This window comes from Corythoichthys intestinalis, chromosome 9 (genome assembly GCF_030265065.1).
Source record: "Corythoichthys intestinalis isolate RoL2023-P3 chromosome 9, ASM3026506v1, whole genome shotgun sequence".
NCBI classification, from domain to species: Eukaryota; Metazoa; Chordata; class Actinopteri; order Syngnathiformes; family Syngnathidae; genus Corythoichthys; species Corythoichthys intestinalis.
The window spans coordinates 50630430-50653498 of record NC_080403.1 but is presented as its reverse complement, the minus strand read 5'-3'; the positions used below and the strand labels follow the sequence as shown (position 1 = coordinate 50653498).

Sequence of the window (23069 nt, the reverse complement as noted above, 5' to 3'; positions counted from 1 at the left end):
TTTTGGTCATGACAGATGTTTTACAACTTTGAAGTTTAGCGCATGCGCGTTCCAGGGTATGGGTTATGTCCGTACATGTCCCCCCTAGAAAAAACGTAGTGTATGTGTGGGGGGCGTGTTTAGCGCATGCGTGCTATGTGTGGTATGGGTTATGTCCGTACATGTCCCCCTAGAAAAAAACGTAATAGGTGTGGGGCCGTGTTTAGCGCATGCGTGCTCCGGGGTATGGGTTATGGATCTAATTTGGATTGAGTTAATTAAAGGGGTATTTTTGATGGATCTAATTGGGTTTAATTAAAGTTTTTTTTTTTTTTTTTTTTTTTTTGATGGATCAAATTTGGATTGAGTTAATTAAAGGGTCTTGTAAGGTTTTGATGGATCTAGTTGAGGGGTTAATTAAAGGGTTTAGGGTTAGGGTATGACTTAATGGTTTGTAATTAGAGGGTTATTGTGGTGTTGATTGATCTAATTGGGGAGTTATTTAAAGGGTTTTTGGATGGGTCTAATTTGTGGAGTTAAATTAAAGGGCTTATGTGTGGTTTTGATGGATCTAATTGTGTAGTTAATTAAAGGGTTTTGTGTGGTTTTGATGGATCTAATTAGATCTAGTTAATTAAAGGTTTTTTGTTGTTGTTTTTTTTCGGTTTGGATGGATCTAATTTTTTTTTGGGGGGGGGGGGGGGGGGGGGGTTAATTAAAAGTGTTTGTGATCATGGGTGTGTCTTAATTGGGTGTATGTCCATATATGTCCAAACGAGACGTTGTCACGGATGTTAGGATATGTGCGGTCATGCCCCGCTACAAAAAAAAAAGGGGTGGGGGTGGGGGCGTGTTTAGCGCATGCGTGCTCCGGGGTTTTGGGAAATGTACGGACATGCCCCCCCCCCCCCCAAAGAAAAAAAGTAATGGGGGCTGGGGGCGTGTTAAGCGCATGCGTTCTCACGGATGTTGAGACATGTCCGTACATGTCCTAACGAAGAATCGGAAGTAGTAGGGCGTGGCTATCGCCTGGGCTAGTCGTAGCCAAAGCGATGTCCCCTTTGACCCGTACCTATTTGGAAACAAGGGGGGTTATGGGAAAGTGTGGGTGGGAAGGGGTAACTTATCTAGGCATGTTCATGCATGTCCGGACAAAGCCCCCATGGGAGGGTGTGGTCTGTGTGTAGGCTAGTTTTGTAGCAATGCTGGGTGAGTATTTTTCCGGCGAATCTTTTACCTTCTGGATGAAGTCTCTTCTGTCAGGTTTGTGGTTCTATAATAAGTTTTAAGAAGTCTTGCACGAGTTCAATTTCAAGCATTTGTGAAACTACAGTTTTTATATCAAAGTAACTTCATTCCATTTACTCAAAGTACAGCGTCTTTCAAGTATGAAGTTTGCTTGATCATTTCACCACAGATACTACAGGCAGAGCATTGACTTCAACTCCAGACAGCTTTTTGCTGCAACTATAGGTTGGTACTAATGTATACATATATACACTTAGGCAAATAACTACGTATTTCAACCGGATTTAAATCATTCTATTTCGCAAAGTTAGCATGCTCTCTATATCTTTAAAAGTAACCAAATAAGAGTTGGTGACATACCAGTTTTGTTGCTGAAGAGTCTTTTCTCCCCAACTTCTTCCTTGCGATTCCGCGGGCCGACTGATTCGAACCATGTCTCAAAAATCAACGCGAATCTCCGCCCCTCTTTCATAGCATGGAAGCATAGTGTTCTGGTTATTATGCAATCGACCTAGCATACAGTTTCAGAGGTTTGCACTGGTGAACGGTTAGGAGTTTACATTCGAGTTTTCTCAACAGACTGTAATATATTTGATCCAAATAAATACCAAATGCTCTAAAATACTGTATATAGTGTTCTTATTCTTCAATCAGTTAATATACACATCTTTGATGTGAAAGATGTTATAGAATGTATAAGGTGATAACTTGTAGAACATGAAAAGCACAACATAAAATGTTAAATATGAACTACTACTGCATCCGAAGTGTTTTGTAGATATTATGTGAATGTTCATACTTGTAATTCTTGAGGTTTGAGGATTTACTTCCTACTACAAAACACATTGTCTCTAAACTCGGTATATTTTGATATTTATGGAAATGTAACTATTTTGTTGTTAGTACGTTTATAAAGAGTTTAGTAAGCGAGATGACTAAAGTTATACAGTACATGAGACAGTAATTCATTTACTTTTAGGGAGAAGTAATTTTTTAACTGTAACTCATTACTTTTTAAAAGTAAGATGACCAACAGTGGTTACAAGTTAACTTTTTGTGTTTAAGAATGACAACTGCCATCTTGATATTACAGTGAGCAAACAATAGGATGATGTACAACTCAGTTTCATTGCAAACGTATTAGTTCAAGAGTGTTCCATTTAAAAGACCCTCTAACATAAAAACAAATGGGAACTAATATTCACTTTGAAACTAAAATTACATGACATAAAATGTTGAATATAAAAGAATGCTACTTGTAGTTCAGCGGGTTGGACTATTTATACATTTATGTTAATGTAATTATTTCCTTGTTAGTATGTTTTTAAAGAGTTTAGTAAGCGAGATGAATAAGTTATACAGTACATGAGTTACTAACTCATATAGTCTTTTTGGCAAAAGTATTTTTTAACTGTAACTCATTACGTTTTTTTAAAGATTAACAACACTGGTTACAAGTTAACTTTATGTGTTTTAGAACGACAACTGCCTTCTTACTATTAAAATGAGCAAAACAATAGGACGATGTACAACTCAGTTTCATTACAAGCGTGTTAGTCCAAGAGTGTTCCATTTAAAAGACCCCCTATCTTAACAAAAACAAATAGGAACTAATGTTCACAAAATTACACAGCATAGAATATTGAACATAAAAGAATGCTATATCTAAAGAGTTATATGTTAGAATATTTTTAAAGAATTCAGTAAGCGCAATGAATAAGTTTAAACAGTATCCAGACCAAATTGACAGCCAGCTGAGTTATACTAGCCATCTCCACCCCCACATATTTTTAAAGAATTCAGTAAGCGCAATGAATAAGTTTAAACAGTATCCAGACCAAATTGACAGCCAGCTGAGTTCTACTAGCCATCTCCACCCCCACCTGCAAACACATACAACGTGATAAAAGATACATCTGAAAGTGTCAATTTCAACAAGGGGCAAAAAAGCAGGTTTCAAAGACCTAGAAAATTATGTATTTAAAAATATCTGCAATGATACTATTATCTTGTTATTTCAAAAGATTTTATGAACATTACTTTAGTACAGTACGCATTTGTTTTGTGCATATATTAATTTCACATGCTAAAGAAATGTTTGTACGCCTGATACAGTTGGTATACCTTCTCTTACAAAATCATCTTGTAATTGCATAAGTGCTCTTATGCAAACGTGTTCATTTGAAAAGTGCAACAAGCAACAAATACGGTACCTCCAAAAGCATACTGCACATATCTGAACAATGATGAAGGAGGGGAATATGTTGGACCATTTTTAACCTTCTGTCTGTTTGTATTCCAAAAGCTACTACTTACACACACTTATCTCATACCTGAGTCAATCCAAGTTAATTAAAGAAATATTCAGAACAGTATATGTTGCGTTAGCAAGTTTGATAAAAAAATAAAAAATAAAACATTCAAATAAGAGTTAGGTAGTTACATACCGACTTTGTCAATGACCATACGTGTGCGCAGTTTGAAGAGGAGTCACGTTTCTCATTGGTTCTCTCATTGGTTATTCAAAATCATTCTAAAATACTTCAGCCATAAAACTATTCATTTAACTTTCTGCCAATAATGCAATTCAGTGCAATTGAGGTGGCACTGTCATGACTGAATGTCTGACTGTCATGCCTCATTGTGTGAAGTTTGCTCATTCTTCCCCACTCCATGTGTGGGGTTTACGACGGGTGCTCAAGTTTCCTCCCACATTCCAAAAAACATGCATGTTAGGAGTATTTAACGCATCAAATTGGCCACATAATTTTTTGGGTTGTCTGGAAATTAGTCTGGTAACCCTTCCATTTTGGAAGGATCTTAGTGTTCGCGGCATGCTCGTAAGGCCTCCTATTTTTACCCATTACATACTTTCCTGAAGACTTAAAGATTGGCATTATTTTTTTTTTTCTTCCTCAAAACCCTGTTTGTTTGTTGTTTTATTTTTTTTTAATAAGAGCAACTTTATGTATCTTTAATACATCATAATAAAATATGTCCACACCATTTAGCAGTCTAAATTTGTCTTTTGAAAACTTCAGCTGTACACTCACTGACGTCATGCTATTGGCTCCGGCCATCCTGTGTGGACTTTGCATGTTCTCCCCCTGTCGATGTCGATGTGAAACTCTAAATAAGCTTCATAAGTCACATCGACTTCCCTCTTTTTTCACTAGCAGGCCAAAGTGTTCCACGGTGTGTCTGTGGTTTAAAAGAAAAAAACTACAGTAAACATCAGTGAATCAAGAACTCTTGTGTCACCACGTGTGAACAATCCGTCATCCTCAGTGTACCTTTTTATACCATCCGCCAACAACGATGGCAGGTACAGTATTCTATTTTTTTCCTTAATTTTATTAATACGTCGTATAATACATGTTTTTGGGTAGTTATTTTTAGGTTTAGGGGGTATTTAGGGGGACCTAAAGGGTTAATTCCGATTTATGCGGTAATTTGGGTTATGTCGTCAGCGTAAGAACGGATCTCGTTCGTAACCCGGGGGACTACCTGTAATTTGTATTGTATTGTGTGAGAAAATTGTATTCATGCTTAAAACACAACCATTATACATCATATTTTGCATGCTTTTGTTATGCTTGCATGAGAACATTGTAGCATAGAGCATCATTGTTATATTAACCGGCTTGAGTGTGCCTTCCCATAGCCTTGACTACCGTAGACTGTATCACAATATGCCCAAATATGGACTGTTATGTTCCTGTGCTTTCCAATATGCCCTGAATGAATACAAAGGGCGACTGTGGCTTATCATCGTTCTAGCCAGAGTCGGTGTTCAAGGTCGTATCTTGAGGTGTTTTTCCCCCTACTGGAGATGTTTTTCTGTGGAAAACCACCAGAGTTGATACTTAAGTTTCAGTCTCGTGTTCATAGGTATCGTTTCACAGTAAGCATCCTTGGGTAACGCCCTTTCAACAGTATAAATGTCCAACCTCTATTGTACTTATGGGTGATCACAGCTCCTGGCAGAATCACATCATTTTGTACCCCTGATATACAGTATCATGTTTATAAAGTCTTCGAAGCAGGCAATCTTTGGTTGGTCGTATTCATTTCTCTCATCGAGCTATCGAGGTAACACTTGTCTTGGAGTTCAAACCTGAATTTCCCTGACATATTGTACTGATTTTTTTGTGGTTGTTGTTGTTGTTGTTAGAGACTAAATACAAAATGGAAAAAGATTCACTTAAAATTAGAGAAAAGTAAAAAATAAATGCAAAATTTCAAAAAATGAACATGCAAAATGAAATGAAAAATAACTAAGTATTACATTGATAAAATGCAAAGTAACAAAAAAAACTTTGACTATGTTCAAAAAAGAATACGTGGGCAGACCGCATTCATACGAATGGCTGGCTGTCAAGTATATACGGAGGCAAGTTGATGATAAAAACGGTCCCTTTTGAATTTTCAACAGTGTATATTCTATAAGAGGCACTTTATAATGTCTATGTTGAGCTTTATTGGTATGTGCGTGGCGTATTATATATTTTATCTAGGTGACGAGCTATTTTCTACTTTTTAAGCTGACTCTGCTAACTGGGAATGTATCGCCAGGGATAAATTCATTAAGTCGCTACCTCTTTAAATTGTCAACTCTTTCAGAGCCCCTTTGTGACGTTCACACTCATCTATATTTGTGACTATTGGTACATGACTGGCTTTCACGTGCTTATTAGCTCGATTTTGTAAGCTTTGAGCTAAGGTATCACCTTCACGGAAGAGTACCAGGTCGATGCATGACAACCTGTATTGTTTACACCAAAATGCTTGACATTATTATATTATAGAGATCTGTATAGATTGAAAAGTGATGTCAACAAACAATAAACACAAATTTATAATACAAAACTAATTTCATGTTATTGTATTAGGTCAAATTTTCATGAACTGCTTCTGCTGGGGACTGCTGCTGGCTGTAGGCCAAATGTAGCCCATTTTTCAAATAGCAAAAAACATATTAAATAGGCCTTTTATTTCATGTTTTGACGGCTGACCGTTGCCATCCATTTTTTCTGCTGCTCTAATTCTTTGCGGAAGCCATGCTGCACAACCAACAATCAAAGGCCGCTGATCCATAAAATGTTAGGTGTAAACAATGAACCACGACACCAATTTCATCAATTGTTCAATAAAAAATGTTTTCCTTTATCAAGGGGTAATAACTTGTTATTGTTATACATTACACAATGAAAATAATACAATTTTGTTCCTGCCTTGTAATCATTGTATTTGTGTTGCTTGGGTCCAAGCTAAATGAAAAATGCCTCTAAAAAGGTACAGGTTTGGTTTTGCTAAAATTAGAGCCTATATTAAAAATTTGAGTTAAGCAGGAAATGTTTGTTAAACGTAATTTCAGGTCAAACAGTCTATAAAATAAGGAATATGTACACACACACACACACACACACACACATATACATATAAGCATTAGAACGTACAACAGTAAAGAAAAGTGGAAAATATAATTTAAAAGTCGTGACCTCAAACGTTTTGGGAAACAAAAGTGGTTTTATATGTCAATGCGACAAAACAAACTAGGATGTGCCATTCAGAACTTGGGAATAAAATATGTTATACATGGTGTTAGCTTTAATATATTACCACAGGTAGGTGAATCAAGGAAATCTAGACATTTTCTGGAAAAACAGCATTCTTGTTGTGAAAAAAGAAAAACCTAAGTCATCCTGCATTTCAATGTAAAAGTTGATTTCTCATAGAAATGCCAAACAAACATGAAACTTTCAGTCCACATCGGAAAGTTCACTTCTGTGTAACAGTTTACATAGTTTTCAGCTGTCGCCTTACGCCTCCAAATGTAAAACTAACATTTGAATATATGTTATAATGCAATGACAAAATCAAATCACTTAGATACATGATTATATCCATTTTCCCATAAATGTCGCAACTACCGCTGTCAGTTTCATTGAAAACCACTACAGTTCTGCTTGTGCTTGGAACTACCCGAGGCTCCGTAACCCGGAAAACCCGGAAGTAAAATCGGATAATCGATCCCTATGGGGGTGTCGCCACTCTCTTTATACCGCTCTGGGTATGACTGTATACGTGAATGGTTGCACGTCTCATTGTGGCCTGCGATTGGCTGTTAACCGATTCAGGCTGTACCCCGCCAACTGCCCGTAGTAAGCTTGGATAGGCTAATAATATTACTCAAGTAAAAGTAATCGTCCAAAGAAAAAAAAAATGTATTCATATACAAGTAAAAAAAAGAATTTTATATACCGGGCAAATACTGTAAATAAACTGGTCTGTCCAACAATCTCAGCTTGTGTTATGTGCACCTTTATCTTAATACATTTTCTAAATGACCACAAATCTGCTGCATTATATACATTGGTTAAATATTAATATGTCATTGGCTCTCTATTGAGGTACCATCCAGGCATACTCCATTTTATCAGCTGTGAGATTTTGGTGGCATGCCCTGAGAGCCCTAACTAAGTCTTTAACGCAGTCTTCGGATCCACGACTCTTGCGCCATTCCTTCAGCAGCTCTCTGGCAGTCTCGTCCAAATCGTTCGGATGTCTCGTTGACTCAAATTTTTAATATAGGCTCTAATTTTAGCAAAACCAAACCTGTACCTTTTTAGAGGCATTTTTCATTTAGCTTGGACCCAAGCAACACAAATACAATGATCACAAGACAGGAACAAAATTGTATTATTTTCATTGTGTAATGTATAACAATAACAAGTTATTACCCCTTGATAAAGGAAAACATTTTTTATTGAACAATTGATGAAATTGGTGTCGTGGTTCATTGTTTACACCTAACATTTTATGGATCAGCGGCCTTTGATTGTTGGTTGTGCAGCATGGCTTCCGCAAAGAATTAGAGCAGCAGAAAAAATGGATGGCAACGGTCAGCCGTCAAAACATGAAATAAAAGGCCTATTTAATATGTTTTTTGCTATTTGAAAAATGGGCTACATTTGGCCTACAGCCAGCAGCAGTCCCCAGCAGAAGCAGTTCATGAAAATTTGACCTAATACAATAACATGAAATTAGTTTTGTATTATAAATTTGTGTTTATTGTTTGTTGACATCACTTTTCAATCTATACAGATCTCTATAATATAATAATGTCAAGCATTTTGGTGTAAACAATACAGGTTGTCATGCATCGACCTGGTACTCTTCCGTGAAGGTGATACCTTAGCTCAAAGCTTACAAAATCGAGCTAATAAGCACGTGAAAGCCAGTCATGTACCAATAGTCACAAATATAGATGAGTGTGAACGTCACAAAGGGGCTCTGAAAGAGTTGACAATTTAAAGAGGTAGCGACTTAATGAATTTATCCCTGGCGATACATTCCCAGTTAGCAGAGTCAGCTTAAAAAGTAGAAAATAGCTCGTCACCTAGATAAAATATATAATACGCCACGCACATACCAATAAAGCTCAACATAGACATTATAAAGTGCCTCTTATAGAATATACACTGTTGAAAATTCAAAAGGGACCGTTTTTATCATCAACTTGCCTCCGTATATACTTGACAGCCAGCCATTCGTATGAATGCGGTCTGCCCACGTATTCTTTTTTGAACATAGTCAAAGTTTTTTTTGTTACTTTGCATTTTATCAATGTAATACTTAGTTATTTTTCATTTCATTTTGCATGTTCATTTTTTGAAATTTTGCATTTATTTTTTACTTTTCTCTAATTTTAAGTGAATCTTTTTCCATTTTGTATTTAGTCTCTAACAACAACAACAACAACCACAAAAAAATCAGTACAATATGTCAGGGAAATTCAGGTTTGAACTCCAAGACAAGTGTTACCTCGATAGCTCGATGAGAGAAATGAATACGACCAACCAAAGATTGCCTGCTTCGAAGACTTTATAAACATGATACTGTATATCAGGGGTACAAAATGATGTGATTCTGCCAGGAGCTGTGATCACCCATAAGTACAATAGAGGTTGGACATTTATACTGTTGAAAGGGCGTTACCCAAGGATGCTTACTGTGAAACGATACCTATGAACACGAGACTGAAACTTAAGTATCAACTCTGGTGGTTTTCCACAGAAAAACATCTCCAGTAGGGGGAAAAACACCTCAAGATACGACCTTGAACACCGACTCTGGCTAGAACGATGATAAGCCACAGTCGCCCTTTGTATTCATTCAGGGCATATTGGAAAGCACAGGAACATAACAGTCCATATTTGGGCATATTGTGATACAGTCTACGGTAGTCAAGGCTATGGGAAGGCACACTCAAGCCGGTTAATATAACAATGATGCTCTATGCTACAATGTTCTCATGCAAGCATAACAAAAGCATGCAAAATATGATGTATAATGGTTGTGTTTTAAGCATGAATACAATTTTCTCACACAATACAATACAAATTACAGGTAGTCCCCCGGGTTACGAACGAGATCCGTTCTTACGCTGACGACATAACCCAAATTACCGCATAAATCGGAATTAACCCTTTAGGTCCCCCTAAATACCCCCTAAACCTAAAAATAACTACCCAAAAACATGTATTATACGACGTATTAATAAAATTAAGGAAAAAAATAGAATACTGTACCTGCCATCGTTGTTGGCGGATGGTATAAAAAGGTACACTGAGGATGACGGATTGTTCACACGTGGTGACACAAGAGTTCTTGATTCACTGATGTTTACTGTAGTTTTTTTCTTTTAAACCACAGACACACCGTGGAACACTTTGGCCTGCTAGTGAAAAAAGAGGGAAGTCGATGTGACTTATGAAGCTTATTTAGAGTTTCACATCGACATCGACAGGGGGAGAACATGCAAAGTCCACACAGGATGGCCGGAGCCAATAGCATGACGTCAGTGAGTGTACAGCTGAAGTTTTCAAAAGACAAATTTAGACTGCTAAATGGTGTGGACATATTTTATTATGATGTATTAAAGATACATAAAGTTGCTCTTATTAAAAAAAAATAAAACAACAAACAAACAGGGTTTTGAGGAAGAAAAAAAAAAATAATGCCAATCTTTAAGTCTTCAGGAAAGTATGTAATGGGTAAAAATAGGAGGCCTTACGAGCATGCCGCGAACACTAAGATCCTTCCAAAATGGAAGGGTTACCAGACTAATTTCCAGACAACCCAAAAAATTATGTGGCCAATTTGATGCGTTAAATACTCCTAACATGCATGTTTTTTGGAATGTGGGAGGAAACTTGAGCACCCGTCGTAAACCCCACACATGGAGTGGGGAAGAATGAGCAAACTTCACACAATGAGGCATGACAGTCAGACATTCAGTCATGACAGTGCCACCTCAATTGCACTGAATTGCATTATTGGCAGAAAGTTAAATGAATAGTTTTATGGCTGAAGTATTTTAGAATGATTTTGAATAACCAATGAGAGAACCAATGAGAAACGTGACTCCTCTTCAAACTGCGCACACGTATGGTCATTGACAAAGTCGGTATGTAACTACCTAACTCTTATTTGAATGTTTTATTTTTTATTTTTTTATCAAACTTGCTAACGCAACATATACTGTTCTGAATATTTCTTTAATTAACTTGGATTGACTCAGGTATGAGATAAGTGTGTGTAAGTAGTAGCTTTTGGAATACAAACAGACAGAAGGTTAAAAATGGTCCAACATATTCCCCTCCTTCATCATTGTTCAGATATGTGCAGTATGCTTTTGGAGGTACCGTATTTGTTGCTTGTTGCACTTTTCAAATGAACACGTTTGCATAAGAGCACTTATGCAATTACAAGATGATTTTGTAAGAGAAGGTATACCAACTGTATCAGGCGTACAAACATTTCTTTAGCATGTGAAATTAATATATGCACAAAACAAATGCGTACTGTACTAAAGTAATGTTCATAAAATCTTTTGAAATAACAAGATAATAGTATCATTGCAGATATTTTTAAATACATAATTTTCTAGGTCTTTGAAACCTGCTTTTTTGCCCCTTGTTGAAATTGACACTTTCAGATGTATCTTTTATCACGTTGTATGTGTTTGCAGGTGGGGGTGGAGATGGCTAGTAGAACTCAGCTGGCTGTCAATTTGGTCTGGATACTGTTTAAACTTATTCATTGCGCTTACTGAATTCTTTAAAAATATGTGGGGGTGGAGATGGCTAGTATAACTCAGCTGGCTGTCAATTTGGTCTGGATACTGTTTAAACTTATTCATTGCGCTTACTGAATTCTTTAAAAATATTCTAACATATAACTCTTTAGATATAGCATTCTTTTATGTTCAATATTCTATGCTGTGTAATTTTGTGAACATTAGTTCCTATTTGTTTTTGTTAAGATAGGGGGTCTTTTAAATGGAACACTCTTGGACTAACACGCTTGTAATGAAACTGAGTTGTACATCGTCCTATTGTTTTGCTCATTTTAATAGTAAGAAGGCAGTTGTCGTTCTAAAACACATAAAGTTAACTTGTAACCAGTGTTGTTAATCTTTAAAAAAACGTAATGAGTTACAGTTAAAAAATACTTTTGCCAAAAAGACTATATGAGTTAGTAACTCATGTACTGTATAACTTATTCATCTCGCTTACTAAACTCTTTAAAAACATACTAACAAGGAAATAATTACATTAACATAAATGTATAAATAGTCCAACCCGCTGAACTACAAGTAGCATTCTTTTATATTCAACATTTTATGTCATGTAATTTTAGTTTCAAAGTGAATATTAGTTCCCATTTGTTTTTATGTTAGAGGGTCTTTTAAATGGAACACTCTTGAACTAATACGTTTGCAATGAAACTGAGTTGTACATCATCCTATTGTTTGCTCACTGTAATATCAAGATGGCAGTTGTCATTCTTAAACACAAAAAGTTAACTTGTAACCACTGTTGGTCATCTTACTTTTAAAAAGTAATGAGTTACAGTTAAAAAATTACTTCTCCCTAAAAGTAAATGAATTACTGTCTCATGTACTGTATAACTTTAGTCATCTCGCTTACTAAACTCTTTATAAACGTACTAACAACAAAATAGTTACATTTCCATAAATATCAAAATATACCGAGTTTAGAGACAATGTGTTTTGTAGTAGGAAGTAAATCCTCAAACCTCAAGAATTACAAGTATGAACATTCACATAATATCTACATAACACTTCGGATGCAGTAGTAGTTCATATTTAACATTTTATGTTGTGCTTTTCATGTTCTACAAGTTATCACCTTATACATTCTATAACATCTTTCACATCAAAGATGTGTATATTAACTGATTGAAGAATAAGAACACTATATACAGTATTTTAGAGCATTTGGTATTTATTTGGATCAAATATATTACAGTCTGTTGAGAAAACTCGAATGTAAACTCCTAACCGTTCACCAGTGCAAACCTCTGAAACTGTATGCTAGGTCGATTGCATAATAACCAGAACACTATGCTTCCATGCTATGAAAGAGGGGCGGAGATTCGCGTTGATTTTTGAGACATGGTTCGAATCAGTCGGCCCGCGGAATCGCAAGGAAGAAGTTGGGGAGAAAAGACTCTTCAGCAACAAAACTGGTATGTCACCAACTCTTATTTGGTTACTTTTAAAGATATAGAGAGCATGCTAACTTTGCGAAATAGAATGATTTAAATCCGGTTGAAATACGTAGTTATTTGCCTAAGTGTATATATGTATACATTAGTACCAACCTATAGTTGCAGCAAAAAGCTGTCTGGAGTTGAAGTCAATGCTCTGCCTGTAGTATCTGTGGTGAAATGATCAAGCAAACTTCATACTTGAAAGACGCTGTACTTTGAGTAAATGGAATGAAGTTACTTTGATATAAAAACTGTAGTTTCACAAATGCTTGAAATTGAACTCGTGCAAGACTTCTTAAAACTTATTATAGAACCACAAACCTGACAGAAGAGACTTCATCCAGAAGGTAAAAGATTCGCCGGAAAAATACTCACCCAGCATTGCTACAAAACTAGCCTACACACAGACCACACCCTCCCATGGGGGCTTTGTCCGGACATGCATGAACATGCCTAGATAAGTTACCCCTTCCCACCCACACTTTCCCATAACCCCCCTTGTTTCCAAATAGGTACGGGTCAAAGGGGACATCGCTTTGGCTACGACTAGCCCAGGCGATAGCCACGCCCTACTACTTCCGATTCTTCGTTAGGACATGTACGGACATGTCTCAACATCCGTGAGAACGCATGCGCTTAACACGCCCCCAGCCCCCATTACTTTTTTTCTTTGGGGGGGGGGGGGGGGGCATGTCCGTACATTTCCCAAAACCCCGGAGCACGCATGCGCTAAACACGCCCCCACCCCCACCCCTTTTTTTTTTGTAGCGGGGCATGACCGCACATATCCTAACATCCGTGACAACGTCTCGTTTGGACATATATGGACATACACCCAATTAAGACACACCCATGATCACAAACACTTTTAATTAACCCCCCCCCCCCCCCCCCCCCAAAAAAATTAGATCCATCCAAACCGAAAAAAAACAACAACAAAAAACCTTTAATTAACTAGATCTAATTAGATCCATCAAAACCACACAAAACCCTTTAATTAACTACACAATTAGATCCATCAAAACCACACATAAGCCCTTTAATTTAACTCCACAAATTAGACCCATCCAAAAACCCTTTAAATAACTCCCCAATTAGATCAATCAACACCACAATAACCCTCTAATTACAAACCATTAAGTCATACCCTAACCCTAAACCCTTTAATTAACCCCTCAACTAGATCCATCAAAACCTTACAAGACCCTTTAATTAACTCAATCCAAATTTGATCCATCAAAAAAAAAAAAAAAAAAAAAAAAACTTTAATTAAACCCAATTAGATCCATCAAAAATACCCCTTTAATTAACTCAATCCAAATTAGATCCATAACCCATACCCCGGAGCACGCATGCGCTAAACACGGCCCCACACCTATTACGTTTTTTTCTAGGGGGACATGTACGGACATAACCCATACCACACATAGCACGCATGCGCTAAACACGCCCCCCACACATACACTACGTTTTTTCTAGGGGGGACATGTACGGACATAACCCATACCCTGGAACGCGCATGCGCTAAACTTCAAAGTTGTAAAACATCTGTCATGACCAAAACCACATCAATGACATCATACCAACATAGATCAAAGGACTGCAATCAAAGGGGTCCGGGGGAGGGGGGTGGGGGGTGGGGTCATAAATCATCTGTCAGCACCAATAGAGATCAAAGGACTACGATCAAAGGGATAGGGGGGGGGGGGGTCATCAATCACCTGTCAGCACCAATAGAGATCAAAGGACCACGATCAAAGGGGAAGGGGGGAGGGGTCATCAATCATCTGTCATCATCAATAGAGATCAAAGGACTACAATCAAAGGGGGCGGGGTCACAGAGGTCAAAGTCATAAATCATCGGGGGCATGAACCCTACTTGACACAAGGTGTATTTTATTACTCTCTGACGTCACCAACAATGGTTAGCTACTTAGTTAATTTTTTGGGTTTAAAACGTTTCAAAATTTACTAAAACGAAAACATTAAGAGTGGTTTTCATAATTATTATAACTCGTACTAAAATTTATCTTTTAAGAAGTACATGTCTTTCTATTCGTGGTTCCCTTTAAGAACAATTAAATGCACGCAGACCTAGGCCTGTCGCGATAACAAATTTTAGTGTGCGATAATTTATTTCATAAATTATTGCGATATGCGATATTATAGCACCCCCTCCCAATTAAAAAAAATAAAAATTACAATAACACTGTGAGAATACAGTATATATTAATAGCTCATGTACACCCATTTAAATGCAATAAATGTTTACTCTTAAATTCAAAAATGCTTTTTAGGAAAAGACAACAATATTAATACTGCACAGAAACACTGAAGAAATAAAATGTGTTTTTTTAAGAAAAATAAAATTCCACTTAATAATTTAAGCATCTTGGCAAATGAAAACGTTTCCCCTCATAGCTTCTGCTATGGCGTTTCATGTGTAATACAGTGGTACCTCTACATACGGAGTTAATTCATTCCGGGAGCTTGTTTTTAAGTCGAAATGGTCGTATGTCAAGCAGGATTTTCCCATAAGAATACATTACAATTCCAATAATTCGTTCCACAGCCCAAAAACCCACACTAAATCCTAAATAAATACTGCTGTTACAATTGCAAATAGCAATTACAAAGAGCAAAACAAATAAAATATGAATTAAAATCAGAATAACAATAATATAATAATAGCAATAATAACAATAATACAGTACAGTACAGTACCTGTAATTATGTAACGAATCGGCTTCTAATGTGGCGGACTTTTTTTAGTGTACCTGAACGCACCGCGTAATGTGGCGGACTTTTTTTTTTGTGTACCTGAACGCACCGCGGGGCTGACGGTGAGCAGGAGAGCGCTATTTTACTTTCTGTTTCGATCCTGGCGTCAACAGCAGTGGACACTCGGTGAGTTGATGGAATAAATGATTTGAAACCTGACGAAGCTGGCGATTTCTTAGGCGATGTTACCACAATAAGAACTGTCACTTTAACTTATAAAGACTGGCGAACGAAGGGGGACCGCCACACCGGCCGAGATCGGCATTCTACGACCCAGTTCATGGATGCACACTTATATTTTGCTATCATTAACGTCTTCATTTCAATGGTAAGCGTCACCTTTTCTTTTCTTTTTGTCCACCTGCACTAAACTTAAACTGCACTAAACTAAAAACAGAACTAAAATGCATTTTGCGTAGCTGGGAACAAGGAAGCCGAACTTTTAACAGCACGTCAGCCGCACGCGCGCACGCAGGTGCACGCGAGGCGATAAATCGCAGCGGAAAAATTATCGCCTTCATTTTTATTTACCGTGCGATAAATGGAATTATTGCATATTGCGACAGGCTTACGCAGACCTTACCTGACAAGTGTATTGCTCCTGTGTAGCAGCATGAACCGCTCTGTACGTGTCCTCGCCTTCGCAGCGCTCAAACAGGAAGTATGGCCCAACCCTCACTTTTGATTGGCTCTGGTTGGCTTTAGGGGCAAGACTTTTAGCCGGACTGAGGTCAAGCGGCGGTCCGGTGTCGGGAGGTGACGGCGGAAGGTCAGGACACACTCTTTTACATTTGGGCGACGCATCGTGCGGTTCGTCGAGTAATCTCTTCAGACAGCGCTCGGCCACGCCCGCACTCATCTGTGATTGGAGGAGACAAATGGCTTGTGACTCAGGGTGGCATCGTCTAGGTACCTCACAATGCTATAGTGGTTATCCCACGATATGGCGATACAATAATTATCGATACATCGGCCAGGAAATCATTCATCAATATACAATATATTGATTTCTAGTCACTTCCTGTTGATTTTGGGGCATTTACGGATCACTTCCTGTTGATTTTAGGTTAATGAACATGAAGTGACCTGGGCCTGAACATGATGTCCCCAAATGAATAGGAATTGATTTAAAATAAACAGGAGGTGACCTGTAAATGCCCTAAAATGAACATGAAGTGACCTATAAATGCCCCCAAAACCGGAAAGATTGACTGTGAATTAACCCCGGGCGATAAAATGATAACAATTATCGTCATATAATTTCTGTCAAACGAATAAAAACGTTTGATTATGGTCGATAGATTTAAACTGTAACTACACCACCAGAACACCAGAGGGCGCTGATGCGACATGAACGCTAGCATTAGACGCAGAACCTGACACTGTGGACAGACTTGTTTTTCTGGCCCGTAACCTTTAAAGCAATGGCTGTCTTGTTTGTTTATTTGTCTTTTTTTTTTCCTTTTGTATGTTTAGTTTGTTGACATTGTCAGACACCTTAAGACTTCATGCACAAAAGACATGTTGCTGAGTATAAATTAAAATTAGTTTGTCTATTTATGGTTATTTAATTTTTTGTGCAATGTTCTTCATTTTTTTTTTAGTGCTGCAACGATTAATCGATTAGCTCGAGTAATTATATTAGAAAAAAAAGCCTCGAATCAAACTTTGCTGTTGTTTTAATCATACTGTACAATAACCCATTACATAACTACATTAAGCCAAAGAAGGAAAAAAAAAATCATTAAACTCCGCCGAGGAAAAAAATAAAAGACGAAAGAAATGAGGCATTATTTGTACACAGAGCATGAGAGCCCTCTAGTGGAGAAAATAGTTCCGAGCTTAGTTACTTTTATGAAATTAAAAGGATCAAATGTCCGGTTTTCCGTGGTCAATCAGCGCCAAATAAAACCTGGAAGCGAGGTTTAAATCCGCACTTTCGAATCATGTTGAGGGCATGTTGATAATGGAGTCATGTGATTATATTTGAGATGTCTCATCGTTGAAATTGGTAAAAAAAATCTAATTCACAGAATAAAGAGGTGTGAGGTCTTGTGTAGCCCAAAGTAACAGAGTAAGAGTAGCGTTTTTTTCTTTACAAATCTACTAAATAAAAAGTATGGCTTAGTAAAACTAACTCTTAGAAGTACATTTTTCTCAAAAACTTCATGTAAATGTTACAAATGAATAGTTCCTTCATAGTTACTATTTTGAAATCAAAAGGACCATATGTCCGTTTTTTTGTGGTCAATCGGTGCCAACTAAAACCTGGGAGAGAGGTTTAAATCCGCACTTTCGAATCATGTTGAGGGCATGATGATAATGGAGTCATGTGGTTATATTTGGGATGTCTCATCGGTGAAATTGGTAAAATAAATCTAATTCACAGAATAAAGACGTGTGAGGTCTTGTGTAGCCCAAAGTAACAGCGTAAGAGTAAGTTTTTTCTTAACAAATCTACTAAATTAAAAAGTATGGCATTGTAAAACTAACTCTTAGTCCATTTTTCTCTAAAAGTTACTCATGTAAATGTTACAGCGTACATGTATTGCATTACTACCCACCTCTGGTCAATGGCAGCCAATGAGCTAACACAAACACTATTCTAGTGGAAGATTTTTGTAGCAACCTGTTGGTTGGTTCCCTATCCCCCCCCCAAACAATGACACCTTTTTAAAACGATAAATCGATTCTTGGCAGGAGCATATCGATAACCTTTGGGGATCCAAAGTATCGCCATACATCACCATTTTGATATATTGTCACCGATCGATCGGATCCGATCACGTCATTTTCAAAGTATCGGAATAAAAGTATCGAGTATCGAAAAAAAAAAAAAAAAATATATATATATATATATATATATATATATTTTTTTTTTTTTTTTTTAATTAAATCGTTTTCTAATTGTATTCAACGTTATAGACAAAATGTCTTAAACTCATCCAGAGTCTTTAGTTTTGGCCTAAAGTAGGGCTGTCAAATTTATCGCGTCAACGGCAGTAATAACATTAAAATATTTATCGCAATTAACGCATGCGTTGCACTACCCATTCACGCATTATCGTGTTCAATCTATAATGGCTCCGCATTATGTATACATAGATCTAATAGGCAACGTAAAATGAGTAGAGAGAATTTTGACAGCCTTTGAAGCCTTTTTTTAATTGGCTAAAGCCTTACAATCCCTCTCTCAACGATTAGAAATATCGTGGGAAGCAATGTGGGGAAGAAAGGTAGTAGTTGATCTTTTTCTTCACACCTTATTTTATTTCCCAACGCTGAGAAGATATACCAATTGGTACCATTACGTACAGTCATGGTTGCACTTCCCATCATGCATTTGGGCATAAGTTAAATGGCTTCAGTATCATTTACTGAAAGCTCATAAAATTTCACTAGATGGCAATATTTAGTCACAATATACAAAGTCACATTTATCCTTTAACAATTACAAGTCTTTCTATCTGTGGATCCCTCTCACAGAAAGATAATAATAGTTAATAATGTAGTTGTTAATGTAATAATAATAATAATAATAATAGTTAATAATGTAAATGTCATCTTGAGGATTTATTGTCATAATAAACAAATACAGTACTTATGTACTGTATGTTCTTCCAATTCGTCCAAGTTTTATTAATTTTTTTCTTAATACATTGCCAAAATGTATATGATCGGGAAAAATTATCGGAAATGATTGGAATTGAATCGGGAGCAAAAAAAAAAAAAGCAATTGGATCGGGAAATATCGGGATCGGCAGATACTAAAACTAAACGAGCAAAAAAACATGATCGGAACAACCCTAATTGTCACACAATTGTGACAGCACATAAGCGACGAAAGCATTTAAGCTAACATTGATTACAGTAAAGGCACAATTTCAATAAGTATAATCAGAATGTTTTAGCTAGCAAAAATGTCTGCCGCCATTTACCGGTCAACAGTAGAATTATACACAATTTAAAACAACCTCTACTCAACAGCGCACTCTATTGTCCGACTCCCCCAATAAACATCATTACGGTAAAAAGCAGGAGGGCCCGCGTGTGCGGGCATCAAACTCCAAGCGTGCCCCACACGTGTTAACGTGTCTATAGGCTCCATGATGCAACTTCCTGTAAGCTGACAGTCGCTTTCAGATCGTTGCATCAGAGCACAACGCTTTATAGTTTTAACCGTTTTTAAATAGCGGCGACCGCACAGCAACAAGCGTGCTCCTATTCCCGGAAAACCAGGATTTATTATGATTCTTTTGCCGAATAAACAGCTGAGCTGTTGAAACAGCTGAGTCACCATGGTAACACCATCCTGTGACACACGCATAAGGGCGAGGTTGAGTTGTTGTACTTGCAGTTTCACAATGACACAAAGTCAATGCCATATGACTGATAAGGATTTGCAATATCATCATTAAAACTGCCGCTTGAAACTTTCGAGGCCAGTTTAACTCATTAGCTGCGCATTGGACGACTATGGCTGTCAGTGGCAGGCAATTTTGAGGGAATTTCACATCATTTTATGCTGAATTTCGGTCACTTCATGTTCATTTTGTAGCATTTACGGTTCACTTGCTGTTGATTTTGGGTTACTGAAAAGGAAGCGACTCAAGAATGTCCACAAATGAATAGGAAACCACTCAAATTCAACAGGAAGTCAACTGTACAAGCCCTAAAACGAGCAGGATCTCAGCACAATAGACTAGCTATGAAGGCTCTGGTTTCAGTGCCATTGACAGCACTAGACGTCCAATCCAGTCAAAATGAATTGGATGTAGGGCTGCAGCTATGGATTATTTCAGTAGCAGGTTAATCGATGAACTAGTTAGTTCGAATAATCGAGTAATCGGATAAGGAACATAAAAAAATTAAATACCTGAGCTAAACCTCAAACGGTATTAAAAAAAATAAAATAAAATAAATGAGGACATAAGTACAACAAAAGAACAATTGGCTAACTTATGTAGCAAAAGTCTGCTAGCTTAAATATGATAGAATGCCAACATTTTTTTATAATGCTCTTAACAAATGGTTCAAACACATATTCCCACAAAAAAAACTGCTAAAGTACATTACAAATGCATTAAAAAAGACATTAGCTCAAACAAAAAACTTAGTTTATGTTGGTCTAAACAGGGAGCAGCTGGATTCAGCCATGTGAAATGAGTTATATTCACTGTTCCCAGTAGAGGGCAGTGTTTCCTCCCAAATCAATAAAACTAAATGCAAACACTTTCAAAATAAACCATTACAACTCCACTTTAATTAAACCAATACTCTAAGCAGCAAAATTTATTTCATATCTTTTTTCTAACTGAATTACTCGAGTTAATCGATTAATCGTTGCAGCACTAATTGGATGTCTAATGTAGCTAAGTGAACGAACGTAGACACTAACGTAGACACTATTCTAACGGAAGATTTTTGGTCGCATTCATTTTAGGAATGCAACTAACAATTATTTTCATTATTGATTAATCGGATGATTAATTAAACGATTAATCGATTAATTAAAAAAATGTCACTTCTTTCAATTACATTCACAATTTACCTCAAAGTTGTTTTTGGCATGTTATAAGTAGCAATGAAGACAACATGGATGACTATTTCCTTCAACTGTATCGATAATCAAATGTGTTTATTAATCGATTTTTGTGCTGCAACGATTATATATATTTCTTTGATTATACGTGGTGATTCATAAAGAATGTGCCAAAACCATTGCGGTATATTTTAAAAATAAAAAATAAAAAAAACAATTAATAACTAGCTGGATACAAGTATTGTATACAACTTCAAAGTTTTTTATTTCATGCTTTACAAGTGCTCAATGTGACCACCACCAGCGCAAGGACAAAGTCGATATGACTTTTGTTAAAATAACTTACTTGTTAACAAGACTTTTAATTCTTATCATTCTTATTCTGATGTGTATTAAATTATTAATTACTTTAATTTGATTAATAATTAATAGTTCAGTCTATTTCAGTGATTTTGAAATGAATAAATGCGTGATGATTTTGGCACATTCTTTTTGAATCACTCTGTGCTTTGGCAAAAACGGGAAACATGTCTCATAAGTATCTCTTTCCAATGCTAAATCTGAATAAAACCATTCAACACAAAAAAATAATTATTTGAGTTGGAGAGGCACTACTTCGCGGTTTTGCACTTATCGCAGCGGGTTGTGGTCCCCATTAACCGCGAAAAACGAGGGATCCCTGTATCGCGATAAACCACTTATTGGATATGCAGCAGTGTCATAAATTAACTCTAATAAGTAGCACCTGTGAAGTTCTTAAAACAGTCTGCTGGTCTTGTAGTTGTGAATTTCAATAGATATTGTAATTGTTTTATATGTATTGTTTTCATAGTTATGCAAAACCTTAACTGCATATTTCGGAACATTTAATTAAGTGTAATTGCTTTGATTTCGAAGAAAAGCCGGAGAAGTACGAGGCAATTAAGTGTAATTGCTTTGTTTTCGAGGAAAAGTCATGGAAGTACGAGGAGAGCTTGCAAAATCGAACCCTGCACCCGAGACCAGTGAGGCAGAATGTCTACACTAACAAGGTATCGTCTTTAGTTCATTCAAAATGAATTAATGAATTTTAATTACGGAATATTTTTCAAGAAAAACTATTAGCCTACAACTTTCGATTCAACTCTGAAACAAAAAGTGTTTTGAAAGGTAGTTTTGAGCTACTTTTCGTCAATTAAATTGCTCAAAATGAAGTAAATAACTCTTACCGTGCACTGGACGGTAGCTCCAGATCCAGTCGAACTCGGCGGAGCTGGACAACGACAGGCCCCGTTAAGGACGAGTCGTCGCGGCCATAGCGGCAGCTGTGTCCCGGGGAAGTCTGGGTGGAGTGTCCGGGGTGTGACGCCTGCTTCTCGGTTGCAAAAACCAAAGGAGAAAGAGTTGGTTTTACATCCAAAAAAGGAGTGATCCACGAGGGGGAAATGACTTTTGGTGGTGCTTCGTGGCCGGCGTGAGGTGAGTAGAAGAGTTCCGATTTAGTAGAAGTTTCAAGCTTCTCTTATTAGATGAGAAGCCAGCGAGTTCTCCTTTGTTTAGTTGAACTACTGGCGGGGTGACGTCGCTAGTTGGGGGAGGGCTTTCGATGTTGCAATAGTGAGTGGATCCGTCGTCAGCACTCATATATCATAACGTGGGATATTCATAAACAACATCTCTTACATCAGCTTCCGAATCGAGATTTTCATCACTTCCTGGTTGAAAACCTCCGTAACATAGATTTGTTAAAAATTAAATAATAAGATATATTAATATACGTGCATATGGATTGAGATACGAGTTATTTTCGTTCCTCGAACACGCGCAAGCCCACTTCTATCTCGAACCAGGAGCTGTAATTTTGTGTTTGTTTTATCTTTTTTTGCTTTAAAGAATTTATTCATTTATGTATAATTTTCATTTCAGATCGTAAAAATAAACTCAGACAATGTGTTAT

General features: G+C 37.0%; 1 protein-coding gene across 1 annotated transcript in view; it reads right to left on the bottom strand.

Annotated features, from left to right (window-relative positions):
- LOC130922322 (tribbles homolog 3-like) overlaps positions 1-22738 on the bottom strand; it is a 30337-nt gene extending 7599 nt beyond the window's left edge. Inside the window, exons 1-2 of the mRNA XM_057847045.1 lie at positions 22342-22738; positions 16175-16450 (exon numbers count right to left, since the gene is read on the bottom strand). Coding sequence (XP_057703028.1) covers positions 16175-16450 — 276 coding nt within the window. The 5' untranslated portion in view covers positions 22342-22738. The remainder of the gene's footprint in view (positions 1-16174; positions 16451-22341) is intronic.
- Between the last annotated feature and the right edge of the window lie 331 nt (positions 22739-23069).